The following is a 19,035-nucleotide window of genomic DNA, read 5'->3' as shown; positions in this document are numbered from 1 at the left end:
GGCTAAGTTACACAAAGTGCATTCTTATAACAAGAATGGAAGCATCCCAGTTCTAAATCTGTCACTAAACAGCGGAGTTACTTTGGAGAAGTTACTTCACATCTCTGGGTCTCAGCATTTGTATGCAGAAGGAAAGTCACTGGGATCTCTTCCAAGTCTCTTTCACTAAAATTAACAAAACAAAACTGGCCCTTCCCTCCAACTGAAGATGTTTTATTGTTTCATCAATATCTATTTTGTTTGCCCTAATACTTTCTAAAAGACCTAGATATAATTATAAATTTTTTTTGAGTAGGAATTAAGAGAAAAACGCTTTCTGGGAATGACAAAGGGAAAATGCTGAGAAGCTGTCCAGGACTTGAAAACACACAAACTTCTTTTCTAAGCTGGACCTTCCTACTCTCTGTCTCAATTTGACATATACTTCTGTATGATGATGGAGAAGGAAAGGGCAACCTATTCCAGAATTCCTGCCTGGAGAATCCCACGGGCAGAGGAGCCTGGCGGGCTATCATCCATGGGGTCACAAAGACTCGAACATGACTGAGCAACACACACACACACAAACACACACACACAAACACACACACACACACACACACAATGATGTAGAACCCAGCAGAAACAACTGACTGGCACTTCTTACAAGTTAAGGGCCTGGCTGGTCTAAACAAGCTAAAGTGACAGGTAAGCAGGAAGGGTGCCTATTAACATTGGCACGTAAGTAATGAGAGCAGTGTGTTAAGAAGACGCTGGGCATCAGGAAGTTACAGGCATTCATTTCCACGAGACCACTCTGGATCCAGTTCAACATGGAGGCCTTTAAGAGCACTGCCAACTCAAGTTAAAACACAGACAAGGTTAAAGTCAAGATTCTGGGCTAATCCTTGAGGCCTTGAAGCTACTTCCCTGATTCTTCTTTACCTCACACCCGTGTCTGTCCTCTCTGGAAAAGGACTAAAGAAACAGTATTTCAAGAGATCAAGAGCATTTAAAAGGTAAACCATTGTTTAATATTCCTGCTAGTCTCCACTGTTCTCATTTAAAATCTTTTTCTAGCAGTTTCTGCCTGCGCTTGCGGTAAAGCCTATTAATATAAGCTACTTGGCATCTTAACAAACCAGTTGGGCAAAGTTGCGATCCTTGCTATTATTAAGAAGGTGTTTCTAATTGTATTCAAATTTGTGAATTGATGTTCTGATCTATTTAATATTCAGGAATTTTAGGAATAAAAGATCATACTCAGATTTCAGTAAGCCTACAGAGTCAGAATTGTATTACTTCAAAAGCAACAAAATGAGCAGCCATTTAAGTATTCCCCCAAATTATGTTATATAGTGTTTTCTTATAATAATATTCAAATTATAAACAAGCCTGAATAGCTGGGAAGTCCCAGTTTTAAATCAAATACTGAAACCATAATCTGAGGATTAGATTTAGGATTAGGAAACATCTCAGTTTCCTCATTCATAGTACTGCTCTTCACCTTCTCCCCTCTGGACTGGGAGAAAGAAGGTTTCTGTACATTCCTGTACAAGGGATGTTGTAATGCTCACCAAAGAGTATCTGTGAATGACAAGACTGGCTGCCCAGGAGAAGAAAGAAAAGTGTGACCTAAGGTACAAAATCAGACAGATGATTTAAATGTACAAAGGAGTCTGGATTGCTCTATGGGTCCACAGAAGCCATAACATACTTCTGATCAAAGAAATAACTTAGTGTACAACATTTTAAAAATAAACATTTGTGTTTTAATGTTTATGAAGCAAGTTCACAAGTTATTTTTCCTCCTGTACTTCACAGTAAGTCTCCTTTTTTGCTTATTATACATAATTAATATTCACAATATGTATAATTATATATATATAATTAATCAGTATAAATTCTCAAATACAGACATGGGCATGATATATATAAACAGACATGACCTCTAACCTAAAAGCCGCTTTCAAGAGTAAGAGGTTGAATAAAACCCAGAAATAAAACTTTCATTTGAAAAAAATGAAGTAATACCGTTCTATAACAATAAATGAAAAAGAAAACCATAGTACCGAAATAGTCTTGTTTTAGTAAAACCTTCCTCAAAAGGTGCTATCCACTTGCACTAGAAATGAGAGAGAATTCAAGAACAATAGCAACCATGATTATATGAAGAGAAAAACAAATCCTTCCAGGAAAGATTAAGTCTCCAGGAGAAAAGGCTTTGACCACAGGGCTGCATAGGTAAATAGTGCCAAACACGGTGCAAGGTGTGATGAGAGGCACAAGAGAAGAAAACTACAGGCCCCTGTACCTAAGAAAGCCTGTGGTACAGCTGAGACACAACATGAACAAAACACTTAGAGACAATCTGATGACACATTTTTTAATCACTGAATATGATTCAAGCTTCATTAATTTCATCCTCAATAATCCCAGTTCTCTTCACCATGTTTAGTAACAGTACTAATACCACACACTAGTTTAGTTCTAGATACTATTTCAAGATACTTTAATAGGAAGTGATCCTCGTAACTACAGGGTAGAAATTACGCCCTCATCATTAAGAACTCCTCTGAGGTAAGTTCACTTTCCTGAGCTCATCAGTTTCCTGAATATAGTAGTTCTTCAATTCTGCTTGGTCCTAAGAATCACCTGGGGAGCTTTTTAAAAACTACAGGGTCCACTCTCAGAGATTCTACCTTAATTGCATTGTGTGGGCAAGAAGTGTTTTTACACACTCACTGGGCAACTCTAATATGCAGCAGGCAGAGCTGGGAACTGGTGCCCTGATACTTCTCTCCTCCTCTCCCCCAACACCTTCTCCTTCCCCCGTCTTTCTGGTAACTGAATTTTCTGGTGGTGTGGGGACAACAGCTTACAGAATTGCTTAAATATGCCATCAAATCTAAGATGCCATCAATTGTAATGTTCACCATTACCTTATGTGCCAGCAAGAAAGACAAAATACTACCGTGAAAATTTTACAAGTCAATGATTTTAAGACATACCCCAATTACAGAAATGTTAGATGTAAAAAAGTGTGCCATATGATAGAGTTCTCCATCCCAGATTTACAATCACTCTACTCTCTGTAAGAAACTCCATGTCCTCCTGTGAACCACCATATCCTGTCCTGCTGGTTCAGGCCCCCACCTCCCTACCCCCTCACCCCTCGACCATCTCATCACTAAAAACACAGGAGAATCTAAAGAGAAGATGGTAACATGAGGGACAGTGGTAAGGGACAGCATTTGGGGGCAGAAACTCTTTTGGTCCTGGATTTCATAGCAATATTCACTTTACAATTTTTCAGTCATACCCCTCATTTTGAGATTGTAGACAATGATTATTAACTTAAAACATCTCCTTCTGAGAGAGAAGGCAAAATTCTGTTTTGCCAAATAGCACTATAAAAATGAGTTCTCTACAATAATATAATTTCAGTGTTCATTTGATGGCTCATAGAAGCGCTTTGCTCATCTAGTTACAATAAAATTTTCCAGTGAATAATAATGCATAGTCTGCACTTCAAAAAAAAAAAAGAGCACACTCATTTTAAAAGCTCAAATGACTTTTGCTTACAGAATTATAAAACACAGGTTTCCCTGCAATACTCATCTCCCAAAGTACATTTAAAATATGAATTAGCATGATTTGTAAAGTGTTTCCAAGATTGCCTCTGTAATGAAAAGCAAACAAACAGTGGAATGGAATGTTGTCAGAACTTCTCCTCCTTTAGTCATTTTTACGTGTGCTCCTTTTGACACAAAGCGCTTTAATCTTTTCTACACTCCTCAAATGGGGTTTAAAAATTAGCTGAAGCAGCAGTTTCCTGGGCTTCTATGAAGACTCAGTTCAACGCTGTAAAACACTTACAAGCTTACTCCTCCAAATGGAATCACACATCCACATCACCATTCCGCCAGAAGCTATAGTGAATGAGTCCTAGGAGGACTTGACACTCCGCACAGTTGGTGAGATACTGTGGTCAGTCAGCTCCACAAGGTGGGAGAGACAGTACCTGTGCTGATGAAGCCCAGGACCAGACAACATCTAATACAGAAAACTTTCATATTTCAAAACAAAACTGAAGTTTTGGTATTTAAACAGAATTAGGTTAACAGAAAAATCCGTGATTCTTAAACTATGTTAATACATAACACTGTCTCCTTTATTTTTATTTTTCAACACCAAAAAGAAACTACAGTAACATAATTATAGCTGAATATCAAAATGAGTATTTCTCACATTCAATGCTATTAACAGGAGGCTATGAAAAATAAGAAACGCATACATTAAAAAACAAAACTCAGCTTGTGAAAGGAAGGTCAAGCCAAAAAGTAATCAGAGGACATGAAAGTCAGATGGCCAAAGGTTAGCCAGATTTTGGAAAATGAACAGATAAAGATATCACTGCAGATCAAGTAAATGGGTATCAAATTCAAGTGAAGACGAAAGACCCAAATTAATAAGTCTCAAAAAATACGGAGAAGTTCAGAGCAGAGACACAGTGACAGGTTTAAGTAAAAATTAACAGCTCCTGCTCTTTCTGTAGTTGGCTTCACTTTCTTAGTGCAGAAACAAGAAATCACCTTTTTTTTTTTTTTTTTAAGAAGAAAAAAAAAAGGAATTAATGCATGCAGGTAAAAATAATCAAAAAGATTTGGTAGAGGCAGAGAATGAAGAACCAGAAACCCCATGTTTTTAATAAAGGCAGCTTCATCCGTTTTCCTTGAAAAGGAGTGTCTGAATTTCATAAAAGAGTGATCTGTTGAGTGTAGGGGAATTACCAAATCTTTTATCTTCTAACCAAGAGAGAGATCTTCTTGGTAAGGTTCTACTTCCTTATGGCAAGAAAATATCTCTGGCATATTCTGTGTCAATCACGCTGCTGACAATGACCTCATTTCCCATCAAGAGCTGGCAGATAATTCCCACTGGCCTGGAGTAAGTTCTGCCTAATGCAGGCAGTGGAAGATTGGCATCACCATATAGCAGAAAGATTTTGCTAAAATTTGGTAAGGCACTGGGCCTAACCAATGAGTATACTTGGAACAAGAACCTGTCAGTGACACTGTTTAAGTCCTCCAAGTTGGCTATCACCAACAGGAACACAGATTAGCAACGCTGGGGAGTGAGGATATGGAGAAAGGGAGACCTCATACGCTGCTGGGGGTAGGTAAACTGGTGCAGCCACTTGGGCAAACAGTATGGAGGTTTCTCAAAAACTAGAGACAGAGCTACTGTACCAATCAGCAATTCCACTTCTGAGTATATATTCAGAGGAAATTCTAATTTGAAAAGAGATATACAAGGACCCCGATATTCACAGCAGCATTATTTACAACTGTGAAGGTATGGAAACAAGCTAAGGGTCCATCCCCAGATGAATGGCTAGAGAAGATGTGGTGTGTGTGCATATATATATCACAATGGAATACTACTCTGCCATAAAAAAGAATGAACATTGCTGTCTGCAACAACATGAACAGACTCACAACTCAGCACGGACTTATGCTAAGTGAAACAGGTCAGACAGAAAAAGACAAATACTGTATGATATCACTTCTATGTGAAATCTAAAAAAACAAAACAAAAGCCAGATAACACCAAGTGCTGGAGAAAATGCGGGGAAACAGGAACCCACAGGCACCGCTGGTGCGAGAGTGCACTGTTAGAGCTCATCTTGGGAGTCATCTGGGAGTGCTAAGTGAAACTGAACGTGCCCAGAAAGCTCTCCCCTGGGTGTCTACCACACAAGTTTCCACAGACACCTATAAGAGGACATGCCTTAAACTGTTCACCACAGCAAGGGACTGAGGCAGCCTGGGGGTCCATCACCAAGGAATCAAAAACAACATTCACTGAGTGTCTAGGTGTGAAATACTCTGTGCTATCCAGAGGCAGTGAAATATGTATATACTACAGCAACCTGAACTAATGCAAAAAACAGAGCTGAATGAAGGAAAAACAGATACATAGATGTATGCGAGAAAATACATCTTCAAAGTTGACTAAACTTGGTCAAACTTTATATGTGTGATTACATATGTCTATGATAGACACTTAAAAAAAAAACACCTTTCTGCATATGAAATCTTCAAGTCTAGCGGTCAAATGCATTCAAACGAGCTCATCTTTGCTGTGTAGGTTGAGCCCTTCTGCTTAAACAATTAACTGATTACTTCCAGTCTGGATCTGCAGTGAGGCAGAGAAACATGGTCACACAAACCCATGGATGTCCGCCTCGGAATAGTTATCAAAGCACCATTTTTACAATTTTCGGGCTGTGTGGATTTGACTGACATGACTCTCCCCACCCTCTAGCCCCCAAAGCAAGTAAATATAAGCTTAGAATAAACTAAGAAAAAGACAACCTGGCTTTCTCCTCGGAAGCACACGCACCGTAACAGCGGCAATGAGCAACAAAAGCCCTGTGATTAATGTAAACTGCAATCACCTTGCTTTGATGCGGATGGAGTGGAGCAACGCAGAGAAGGCGGGGTCTCCTGGGTACCATTTTTCTTTCTTAAGACTGCAAGTTGGGAGCCACAGGACATTAAAAAAAAAAAAGTCCTATAGATTCTTATCAGCTTCCAGCGAGGCACTAAGACAGGCCTTCTGTTACACTATTGTTGCCCCGCCATGGGTGGCAAACACATCTTTCATGTCAGGTTGCAGAAGCCAAGAAGGCCAGAGTGAAGTCTAGAGTGAGAAAGGGCAGTCAAGGGTTAGAGGCACACGACAGGGTGGTTCACGGTCAAGGAAAGCCAGAAGGAAAAAAGACACACGCCAGCAGGTTTAAAAATCAGGAAGCAGAAGTGAGCGAGTCAGCAGGTGTAAGGGGGCCCTGGGGATGACGGCTGAAGAGGTCAGTGTCGTGCCTCAGGTCCCCAACGGCAAGGCCCAGCCTCTAGCAGCACTAGCCCCAGGGCTCCCCAGGAAGGCGTCGGTAAACGGCCACAGTGTAAAATGCAGCAGACCAAGGCTTACACAGAATCCAACCATCTCACCTTACTTAAACATACAAAGAAAACCTGAGCAGTACCCACTACGCTGCAGCTGCGCTCTACTGGTCCTGCTGTCCCGCGCGCACTGTAAACAGCTGTGTGGTTGCAACCTCTAGAACAGAAGACAAAGTAACCTAAGAACTTTTCTGAATGAGAAAAACTGGTTTAGGAAGCTTCACTGAAGTCTTCTAAATGGGCCTTACAGACGTTAAAAAAAGCAATTAAGAATATCCACAAAAAACTTGGGAAAAAACAAAAAAGGTCTACCAATTACTTCAATGAGGCAAAGTTTTTTTCTTTCTTTTAAAAAAAGGGATTACTACAAATGAATTTTTGAGGATTCTTTGGACTGGGATAGGTAGAATAGACGTTCATGTGACTGAAACAGGATTGCTACACTACCTGGGGTGGGCTTCCCTCATGGCTCAGTCGGTTGAAGAATCTGCCTGCAATGCAGGAGACCCAGGTTTGAATCCTGGGTCAGGAAGATTCCCTGGAGAAGGAAATGGCAACCCCTTCCTGTATTCTTGCCTGGAGAATCCAGGCGATGGACAGAGGAGCCTGGCAGGCTACAGCTCATGGGGTTGTGAGAGCTGGACATGAGTTAGTGACTAAACCATCATAAACTTCATTAAAAGAGGACTATACCTGTAAGTGAAACTGGCATGCCTTTGCTGGCTGTGCTGTTATGTGCTTGCTACTCAGATACATTTACTACTAAGAAAAGAATTCCATTTTTAAAGTTGTGCCGCCCCCCGCCCCAAACCTATTCCATATTTCAGAAAAAGTTGTATCCATAGGTAAGACTTGATTCCCAAACCACAAAATCAACACACATGAAATTGTTAGAATATACCAGTAAACTTTTCTTAAATGATGTGGTGCTGAGAGGAAGATTTAGTCTAAAGTGTTGGCTTACTATCAAGAAGCTATAAAATTCTAGATAAAACACTAAAAACTCTCCAGAATGCAATCTTCTCTGGCTCAATTTCATGGTCTCCAAGCAAAAGTGAAAGTTGCTCAGTCAGGTCCGACTCTTTGCGACCTCATGAACTGTAGCCCCCTGGCTCCTCTGTCCATGGAATTCTCCAGAAAAAATATTGCAGTGGGCAGCCATTCCTTTCTCCAAGAGATCTTCCCAACCCAGCGACTGAACCTGGGTCTCCTGTAATGCAGGCGGATTCTTTACCTTCTAAGCCACCAAGGAAGTCCTCTCAGCAAAAACTCAGCCCTAAAAATGTTACGCCTTTGATTTCTAGTTTAATTTCAATGAACTTCTTTTTTCAATCAACTTTTGATAAGCTCAATGATACCTAAACACTAAATTCAAACTGCTGTAATTAAATATCAAATTTTTTTTATCTGAAGAAAATCTAACATTGTTTCGAAAAAACACAATGCAAACCTTTTTAGAAGAATCTCCGCCAATAATACTTCTATCAAGTGACAGTGAAAGTCACTCAGTCATGTCCAACTCTTTGCAACCCCGTGGACTATACAGTCCATGGAATTCTCTAGGCCAGAATACTGGAGTGAGTAGCCTTTCCCTTCTCCAGGGGATCTTCCCAATTCAGGGATCAAACGCAGGTCTCCCACATTGCAGGTGGATTCTTTACCAGCTGAGCCACAAGGGAAGCCCACTTCTATCAAAGTTGAAAATTTTTAAATACCTTTAATGTAAAAAAAATGTAAATAAATTTGACAAAATCTAAAGTCTAATTCTGTAGTTCCTCAGAATAATTTAGCAGGTAGATCAGCCAAATAATAGTGTACTGGGGACCATGTTCACATTTCTTACCACTGGGTCTTTAAACTCAAGAAATGAAAACTCAGATCCCTAACATGTTTTGGAAAGCAATTTACGAGGGAAGAAGGAAAAAAAAGAAAGGGGGCGGGGGAAAACACCATACTCACACTGTTAGAGCTCAAAAAAAAAAAAAAAAAAGGCAACAGGCTTTGGTCTTTTCTCTCTCTTTTTGTGAACACTGGGGGGAAAAAAACAGCAGCAGCAAAAGAAACCCAACTAATCTGGCCCATGATATTATTTTATAGCAGGTATTTTGAAACTGCCTCTGTCATCTTCTCGAGGGAGCACTCGTTCGTGCACACACACACAAACACACAGACACACAGACACACGGTTACGGTATTTTCCACAGCAGTCCAAGTCTTTGTTCAGTGTGTTTAGGGTGAAACAAGCTTATGAATTTTTCATAAGAAATCTTAACCAAAAAAAAAAAAAAATACTGTAAAGCCTGTTTATTTGACTTGTTTTACTTGTAGGGTAAAAAGCCAAAATAACAGAACCTTTTGCTGAAAGACATTAAGAAAATTTCTTCTCACTTACTGATTCCCCAAATCAGAATCACATGCAAATCCAATTAAACTTAAGTACAATGTCACAAATAACGGGTTTAAGTATTCTCATTTTTGTTTCTAAAATGACACCACCACCGTGGAATGTGTGACTTTTTACAGGAGAGAAAATTCTATACACCTAGGTCCTTTCTCTTTGGGTTTCCTACTTATAATTTACTTTAAAATATGATAGCAATTCCACATATATTATTCTCTGAAAGGTCACAGTATTGTTCAATATTAAGCCTGCCTACTTAATTTTGACACTGAGAAGTGAATAAAAATTCACACTTAGCTGGAGAATTAAATATATATAACTGCTTAACTGCCCATAGGAAATTCAATTCACTGAGTAACTTTTATTTATGTCTAAGAATATCTATGAAAACCTTTTCACAGCAGGTTCCTTCCCTGATACGGTTAAATGCAAATTATCTCTTTTCCCTCTTACTCCAGAAAGCTCCTGCATACATAGCTGATACGCCACCTACTGCAAAACCGAGCTGACAGCGCAGGCGATGCTGCCAGCATTTCCATTCCATCACCAGGCTGGGGCTGAATAAAGGCGTGTTTGTGTGGTAGTGTTTCTTTTTTAAAAATCTCAACGCCAAGAAGAACAAGCTGAAATAGCGTGTTCAAAAATGGAGCGTAAAATAAACAGGAGAGAAAAAGAAAAGGACTATGAAGGGAAACACAACAGCCTGGAAGATGCTGACCAGGGAAAGAACTGCAAATCCACTCTGATGACCCTCAACGTTGGTGGATACTTATACATCACTCAGAAACAAACACTGACCAAGTACCCAGACACTTTCCTTGAAGGTATAGTCAATGGAAAAATTCTCTGCCCGTTTGATGCCGATGGTCATTATTTCATAGACAGGGATGGACTCCTCTTCAGGCATGTTCTAAACTTCCTACGAAATGGAGAACTTCTACTGCCCGAAGGGTTTCGAGAAAATCAACTTCTTGCACAAGAAGCAGAATTCTTTCAGCTCAAGGGACTGGCGGAGGAAGTGAAGTCCAGGTGGGAAAAAGAACAGCTGACACCCAGGGAGACCACTTTCTTGGAAATAACAGATAACCATGATCGCTCACAAGGACTGAGAATCTTCTGTAATGCTCCAGATTTCATATCAAAAATAAAATCTCGCATTGTCCTGGTGTCCAAAAGCAGGCTGGATGGCTTTCCTGAGGAGTTTTCTATATCGTCAAATACCATTCAATTTAAATACTTCATAAAGTCTGAAAATGGCACTCGACTGGTACTGAAGGAAGACAACACCTTTGTCTGCACCTTGGAAACTCTTAAGTTTGAGGCCATAATGATGGCCTTAAAGTGTGGTTTTAGACTGCTGACAAGCCTGGACTGCTCCAAAGGGTCAATTGTTCACAGCGATGCACTTCATTTTATCAAGTAATTACCTGTGCCACGAACAAAGGCAACAAGCATGCAGCCAGCAAGCTTCAGAAAACCTCGGCATCAAAGGCATCCCAAATAATGTGCCCAACCAGCTCTGTACTCAGAGTCCTGCTGCTAATCAATTACTGTGAGCTAACGGTATGTAAATTCTATCGCTAAAGATGTCCTTCTCTAGGTGTTCCTGCTGATCAGACGTACACTTAAAGTGAAAACAGTGATCTCCTACATACTGTAAATAAAGACGGAATGCTTTTGCTATTTGTTTATTTTTCCTTAAGCTGTCTTTCAATCAGAATGTCTTGGGTACTTGTACAATGAACAAGCATGTACATTATCTATCATTCTTTCAAGGAAAGGTTAATAAAATATTTTAAGGGACTATGAGACTTTAAATCCTTTCTACTCATGGCAAAAATCTACGAAGAAACTGAACTGATAAAATTAACCATTGAGAGCAAGAGAGATGTGCAGATCTACTAAAACAGAGCTGTGGTGAAAGCAAAATGAGATGTAAGCATTAAAGCTATGGGTTTAATTTTTGATGGTAGGCACCAAAAGCTTGTTCATAGTTTCTGTATTTCATATTAGAATTATAGCTGGATTGAAATACTGCTGAAAATTCCTAGAAAACTGCTTGATGACAATAAAAAAAAATGAAAGCATGACTAACTTCTTTGCTTATAGTTAATAATTATAGTAAAAAGTTACATGTGTCACTTTTAAAACAAATATGCCTTTTAATGACTTCACACAGTATTATGCATTGATGCAGTCAACTGGCAGGCTACAGGCTATAGTAACCCTGGCTGGATTTGCAAGTGACAAAAATCAGCCAATTCATTCCTTTGCAGACTGAACTCCAATACAGCATGGGTAACTTATTCTCAATAGAGTATACAGTATTAGAATAATGAAGAGAGTTCATTTTCAGAATTATCCTAAATATCTCATCTTTCAAGCTCAAAAATAACACATGAGTAACACTAAACATTATTCCTATGGAAGAAGTTTATTGATTCTTTTCAGTACCTCTTTTGATGGTAAATCTCAGGCTCAATGAGTTTGTGATCATTTCCTTAGTTCATGCTAAACAAGAAGTTATTTTTTTAAAATTAGGTTTTACGTATGGCTATCTAAATTAAATAATCAAGAAAGTTAGCTTTAAAGGTGAGAACATTTTTTGCTCGCAAAGAACAGCTAAATCATTTATTTCTATGCCACTTATTTTCTCTGACTTCTAAGTACAAATAACATCTTAATTCACTCCTTTAAAATTTAACCATTAAAACTGGTCATTAAATATTGACTTTAATAAACTTTAACAAAATATTTCTGAAAATCTTAACTGAGGTTACAGAAGTTAGCATCTATGCAAAAAGTTTGCTTATACATAAAAACTCAGGAGAGCTAATATTCACTCAGAACTGTAACTGACTTCCCATTACAACATCTAAGGTAATACAAAAGTTGGCTGTACATACTAAAAGAAATATTTTAAAACCTACTGTACAAAAAAGTCCTTTAAAAATCCATGTTAAAAACAAAAATCTCTACATCAACTGCATAATTTTCTTTTTGTATAACAAGAAAAAAAGTTTATAACATCAAATTATCCCTTATGTACTTAAAAAGGCTTAATCAGGATTCAAAAGAACTATGAAAACAGAAAAAAAATACTAAAATCTATTTTATCAGTCACTATAATTGAACTGTCTACATACCTCTCCAGCTTATGAGTTGACTTTTCCTTGGCATTTGGACTTTGTAATGTAAAACACAAAAACAAAAACACGGTAATGATTTAATGTCAAAGTAAGATTTTCTCTAACAAGGTTTCATTTCAGATAATAAAAATAGCCCTGACACATCTTTTTACAGGAGATATAGTTTGTACAAATCTCCTTAGAAGTATTATAAGTGAGGCTTTTGCATCAGTTCACAAAAGAAAATTTAACTGTTATAACAAAATTTTATTGATGGAAACCATTACTCTAGGAAATCTGTCACTGATTTTTTTGAACATGTCTAAAAAATCATTTCTGAAATGCATTTAATTCCTCCTTAAGCTTTTGATAAATCATAATATCCTAAAACATTTAGTAATCTAGAAGGAAATAAGGCAGATTGATTACTCTTGCAAAAATTTTCATAAATATATCTTCAAAATCACTTGCACTGGTATTTACATATTCAAGTGTCTATATATTGTAAGTGCACACGAAATACCTAGTTTTTTAAATTTTTATTGAAATATTGGTGATTTACAATGTGGGGTTAGTTTCAGGTATACAGCAATGGAAATACCTAGTGTTTAAACTTCAGTACTTTAAAAAATACTGAGAAATACTTCCCATTCAAAAGACTCAAGTAATTGTACAAAGTGCCTACTATAAGTCAGAGTGAAGTTGTCACAACATTTTTGTTTGCAATCAATGACGAACTTCTTCCTCAAATCTTTTCTCATATTGTTCCAAAGAATAAATCACAAAGTGACTCTATCTTCTTTTTCAGAAGAAAGCTAATAAGAAAACAGGTTACTGTACTTGCCATATGCCTAACATATATATGCATGTATTTGGAATTATACCACACAGTGATTCTAGCATTACCCTTAAAATATAAAAAACAAACACACAGCTTAAGGTATACTGTATTTCTAAAATGTGTATGGCAGTGTGCAGAACAAAGGGAAATGCTTACACAACTCTTCAAATGATACAGAAATGATGACTACTGTCTCAGACTGAAGATCATACTAATTAAGCTTGTTTTGTTTTTTTTTTTTTTAAAGAAAAGTATTTGTATTTCAAGTGCTATTTTTAAGATGTTAAAAGGTAACGTTAGTGTTTTATCACATGCCAGGTACCATGCTATGAACATATATTATCTCAATTAATCCTCACGATAACCCTAAGAAAGATGGAGAGAGAGCCTTAGAGGGCTAAGGGACCTGCTAAGATCCTACAGTTACTGAGAGATCAAGGTGGAACCAGTATTTGAAACCTAGTTATGCCAGCTCCAGAGACAGCAGGAACTATGCTTTCGCAGGCCACTTATCTCTGTAACACCTAGAACCTGGCATAGAGCAGGCATTCATGAAGTACATGCTAAACAAAGAACACCAAAATAGAGGTTTGCCTCACTTGATAAAATCTCACGATGCAGGTATTCTTAAAATGTTGAGTGAAAAAATGGATTTCGGGAAAGCAAATAATATTTTAAATGTCATGTCGTGTCATTTAAAGAACATGAGATGAATCATCTCACAAGAATAAAGAATATCCCAAATTTGTATATTGGCAAATCTAGATTTTCACATGTCAGATTTGCTGAAAAGGGGGGTTACTTTTTATGGCTTATAAAGTCCACAGAACTTACTATGAGGAAAAAATACAGGACAGTGGAACACATATGGGCTCTGCAGTCAGACCTGGGTTCAAATTCAATTAACTTCCCCTAATTTGCTTACATGACCATAAGCAATATTCTTCACTTCTTTGAACTTCAACATCCTCACAGTAAAACAGATAGTAATGATCAGTTGATAGGGCATTTATATGGCTTAAATTAAATTCTAAATTACATGTAAAATCCCCAGGGAAAGAAATGGTAACCCACTCCAGTATTCTTGCCCAGAAAATCCCCATGGACAAAGGAGCCTGGCAGGCTGCAGGCCACAGGGTCACAGAGTCAGACACAATTGAGCAACTGAACAGCAACATGTAAAATGCCTAGCCCATCACAGACTTTCTATAGCCTGGTTATTATCTTATCCAGTGCAAAAGTATCTTCATGACATAACCATGAATAACAGGCACAAAAACGCACATTTACATTAACTAGGTTTTCAACTTAGACATGAACAGACAGAGAACTTTCAACAAATGCAAGCTTAATACTGTGTTGAATTCTATAAGATACAAGGCTCTACTTTAAATTGCTCCAGGAAAATGCAGTTTTCATCTTTATTAGTTTAAAAATACGTATAGTAAATTTTTCTTAGGACATTTATCTCCTAGCTTCATATGCAAAATCTACAAGAGCAAACTAATCACTACAGCTGTTTTCAGCAATTTAAAATCAGTCAGTAATAATGTGATATCACACTCTTAAAAGATACCCGTATCTAATAAATTATGATCAAATGCTTTAAGCTGCAATGGTGTCAGTCAAGGTTAAAATCAGAGCACTGGAATCATAATAATCTTGCAAATAAAATAGAGATGTAATATGAACTATCCAAAACAGCATGCAACTTAGAAATTATTTATATTTTGTTTTTTAAATTTTTTTTTTATTGGAGTTGACTTACAATGTATTAATATATGCTGTACAGCAAAACGACTCAGTTACACACACACACATTCTTTTTTATATTCTTTTCCATTATGGCTTATCCCAGGATAACTGAATATGGCTCCCTGTGCTGTAAGGCAGGACCTTGTTGTTTATCCGCTCTACACATAACAGTTTGCATCTACTAAACCCAAACAACCAGTCCATCCATCCCCCTTTGCCCCTCCCCCGTATTTAGCTCTGAAAAATATCATCGTTACCTCTGTAGCAGACTTATCCTCCTAATCATATTTTGCCTAAGTTAATAATAAAATTAATTTGCTTCTGTGAACAAACACCAAGGGGATGATGATAAAGAAAGATGTGCTGGGAAGAAGGAAATATCTAAGATGAAATTTTGAATTTGCCTAATTTATAAAGAGGTGACTGTATTCCTACTTCTCCTCTTTGCAAAGATACACAATAGTTCAAGAGTTTAAATCAAACAGAAGTCACCAATATTAATGGAAGTCTTATAAGCTATTATAAATAACTTACACTTCCTTCCAAGAATGCAAAAACTATGCAATATCAAGCATTTTCTACATAAAATATAGTAACTCTAAATTTATTTAAATTACTACACATTTTCGAAAACATACTGGATATTAAAAAGGATGGGGAACACGTGTATACCTGTGGCGGATTCATGTTGATATATGGCAAAACCAATACAATATTGTAAAGTAAAAAATAAAATAAAATTTAAAAAAAGAAAGAAAAAAAAAGTCAAACAATTATACTACATTTCCTTGTTACATGTCTTAAAAAATTGTTCCCCAGCATAAAATAAAAATAAATAAAACAAGATGCAGTTAACCTAACAGAACAGCAGGTTTTTCCAAACTGAGGACTCCAGAATATTCAGTTACATTTAACAGCAAATTTTACTAATTTTTTTTTAAAGATTAAGTTATTTTACAAATTCCTTTTTGAAGACAGGCCCAATCTTTCAAAAGTTATTTTGATGACAGCCTTTTAGAATCTTCAGTACATATTTTTCTACATAAAGTATAAAATTGGGCAAGTCTGATTTTTAAAAAATTCCACGCTACTGATTTTACCTTGTTATAGGAGGTTTGTTAACTAATATTAAAGTTTCTTAAAACTGTTGAGTGATACAAACTTTAATCTTAATGATTACTTGAGTCTGATAAACTTCTATGACTTAAGGTGGTTTTACAAAGAACTACAATGTTTAGCATTTACTTCAGGTACCCTATCATTTGATGAATTTTTATTTATATTTATTTTTAAAAAACATTAAATTTAAGTGTAGACATCCTAAGAAAACTACTTTGAATTGTGCATTTTTCCTATCCATGTAAAGGAAAGACTATATCACTGTGTATAGAAATAATTATTAATAAAGGTTGATGACTATTAGATAGAAATACCAAGCAAAAGAATCTAAAAGTCACAGGTGACTGATTTATAAAAAAAAGAGAAACAAAAACTGCAACCCACAGGCATTTATGACACATATATGTTTGCCTTTCACAACACAGCCAGAAAGAAACACTGGGATTCAATATACAGATATTCAGCTACCTTGAAAACTGAAGGCAGGCTTTATCAAAATGTCATTTTGGTTCCCAGTTATATATCACTCCTCTCTTTTTCCTATCTTACCAAAATTTAATTATTTGGATATAAGGTAGACTGTACTTAATAAGAGGCAAGAAGGCTCAACTCTCTCTCTTACAATTATATAACAAAAATTTGTATATTATAAAATTCACTACACAATGAATATATAGGAAAATAGTAAAGCTTGATACAAAACTTTGGTAGGTAACACTGAGGTTGTTTAATGAAGCAAAGTTAAGCATTAAGTAAAATCATTCCCAATTGTCATTCTGTATCACCCTAAGACAATTTAAAAGGATGTAACATTTTTAAGTAAATTAATTCTCTTTATTTAAAAAAACAAACAAACAAAAAGGAGCATGTACTAACAGTGGCCTTTTTGGTTCAAAGTAGTGGGAAGGAAAAGCAGTTGAAGATTTAAAAATCAAAGTGAAAAAAGACATATAGGACTTCCCTAGTGGAGCAGTGGATAAGAACCTGCCTGCCAATGCAGAGGACTCGGGTTCAATCCCTGGCCCAGGAAGACTCCACATGCCTTGGAGCAACCAAGCCCACGAGCCACAACTACCGAGTGTGCCTGCTCCAGCTACTGAGGGCCGTGTGCCTGGAGCCTGTGCTCCGCAACAAGAGCAGTCACCGCAGTGAGAAGCCTGCACACCGCATCAAGGGGTGACCCCGCTCGCTGCAACTACAGAAAGCCCGAGCACAGTGGCAAAGACCCAGTGCAGTGAAAAAGAAACAGATTTCTTTCTTTCTTTTTTTTTTTTTAAAAAAAGGATGTATCAACTCCACCAATGTTAAGACTGGCTAATGAAGCAAAAAAGATGAAACCTATTCTACAGAGACGAATGGTTTTCCAACAGGGGCGCAACTACTACCTACCTACCTCTACCCTTCAAAGAAATCACCTGTGGTTGTTTTGGTTTCGGGTATTACGATACTATAAAAGACCACACTACCCTGCAAAGTACATAAACGGGTAGAAAGGAATAAGAAAACGTGGGACCTGCTGGTAATCTGACCTTTGGCAAAAATCATAACAATGCCTGCGTTCACGGAGGTGTACTCTGTATCAGTTAGCACTCAGTACTATGCATGCATTGTCTCCTCTATCTCTGAGGTGCACAGACTGCTACTTTCCCAGCACCCATTCTTCCCTCTTTGTTAGTAACTGAACCCAAATTCCACTGAGGTGGCAGCTGTACCCAGATAAAAACTGGTATTTTCTGATGTTCTGTAAGTGCAAGGTCAAGTTATCAAGTTCTGACCAAAGGAATAGAAGCAAAATTGACAGGGTATGAGTCTGGATGTGGTCCTCTCACAACGCTGGGTGAGCCTTTCTGACTTGCCCTACTGCCTCCGTTTTGCTGCCGGGAATATAGATGTGATGGTTAGAACCACAGCAGTCATTCTGGATCACCTTGAGAATGGAAGCCACAAACTAGTGATGGCAGACAGTTGCTTGCAACCATGGGACCGCCACACCAGACCTGGACTTCTTACCTTGGAATTTCTGTACAAAGAAGAAAAACACATTTGCATCACTGATATTTTAGGATGTCTAACAGACAGAGGTGGGCAGTATTAAAGATCTTGTTTTATCAATGAGAAAACAGACCAATAGAGTTAGGCAACTTGCCACAGGCACACAGCTAGCAAGCAACCCCCAAAGCGCCAAGCTCTGAGCTACTGCGTAACACCACCTTCAGACCACACATCAGGGACTGAGTGAGAGATTCTGCAAAGGACGTCAGCCCTGACAACAGGCGAGACAATGCTGAGGCCAGGTTAGCTTCTCCACTCATTAGACTACGTCATACATCAAACCCTGGCTTAAAATACTGGACGACGACAAAGTCAATGAAAAAGGGAATCCAGTCAGTTTGCCACGGAAAAGAAACAACAACACTAGAGCAGAGACTCTATGGATGAGAAGTGTGTAGCCAACCACAGAAAGGAAAAGGGGTAATTGGTAGGTCCAGGAATAAGTTTAACCTAGAGAGAAACCTCTGTGAGCCAGGCAGATTTTCCTCATTCAGGTCCAGAATCATCATCAGATTAAATCCAGAAAAATAGCTACCTGATTTCTAAAAATGAACTAAGAATTCTTAGTTTTTTGCCAATTTCTGCCAAAGTTCTTGCCAACAAGGGTCTCTATAGTCAAAGCTATGGTTTTTCCAGTAGTCACGTATGGATATGAGAATTGGACCATAAGGAAGGCTGAGCATCGAAGAACTGATGCCTTTGAACTGTGGTGCTGGAGACCTCTTGAGAGTCCCTTGGACAGCAAGGAGAACAAACCAGTCAAACCTAAAGGAAATCAACCTTGAATATTCA

General features: G+C 37.7%; 2 protein-coding genes across 2 annotated transcripts in view; one reads left to right on the top strand and one right to left on the bottom strand.

Annotated features, from left to right (window-relative positions):
• The window catches only part of GTF2F2 (general transcription factor IIF subunit 2), a 144,780-nt gene that overhangs the window by 76,847 nt on the left and 48,898 nt on the right, over positions 1-19,035 (bottom strand). The window lies entirely within an intron of this gene.
• Positions 9,835-11,438, top strand: KCTD4 (potassium channel tetramerization domain containing 4). The gene has a single exon (XM_070800055.1). The coding sequence runs from the start codon at positions 9,992-9,994 to the stop codon at positions 10,769-10,771; it is 780 nt and encodes a 259-aa protein (XP_070656156.1). The 5' UTR covers positions 9,835-9,991; the 3' UTR covers positions 10,772-11,438.

The sequence above is a fragment of the Bos indicus genome, chromosome 12 (genome assembly GCF_029378745.1).
Source record: "Bos indicus isolate NIAB-ARS_2022 breed Sahiwal x Tharparkar chromosome 12, NIAB-ARS_B.indTharparkar_mat_pri_1.0, whole genome shotgun sequence".
In the NCBI taxonomy this organism is placed as follows: Eukaryota; Metazoa; Chordata; class Mammalia; order Artiodactyla; family Bovidae; genus Bos; species Bos indicus.
The sequence above is the reverse complement of the archived record's forward strand: the minus strand, read 5'-3'. Positions and strand labels throughout refer to the sequence as shown.

What these genes read in the sequence shown, in the direction of transcription:
- KCTD4 (XM_070800055.1), top strand. Translation starts at nt 9,992, where the DNA reads ATGGAGCGTAAAATAAACAGGAGAGAAAAAGAAAAGGACTATGAAGGG.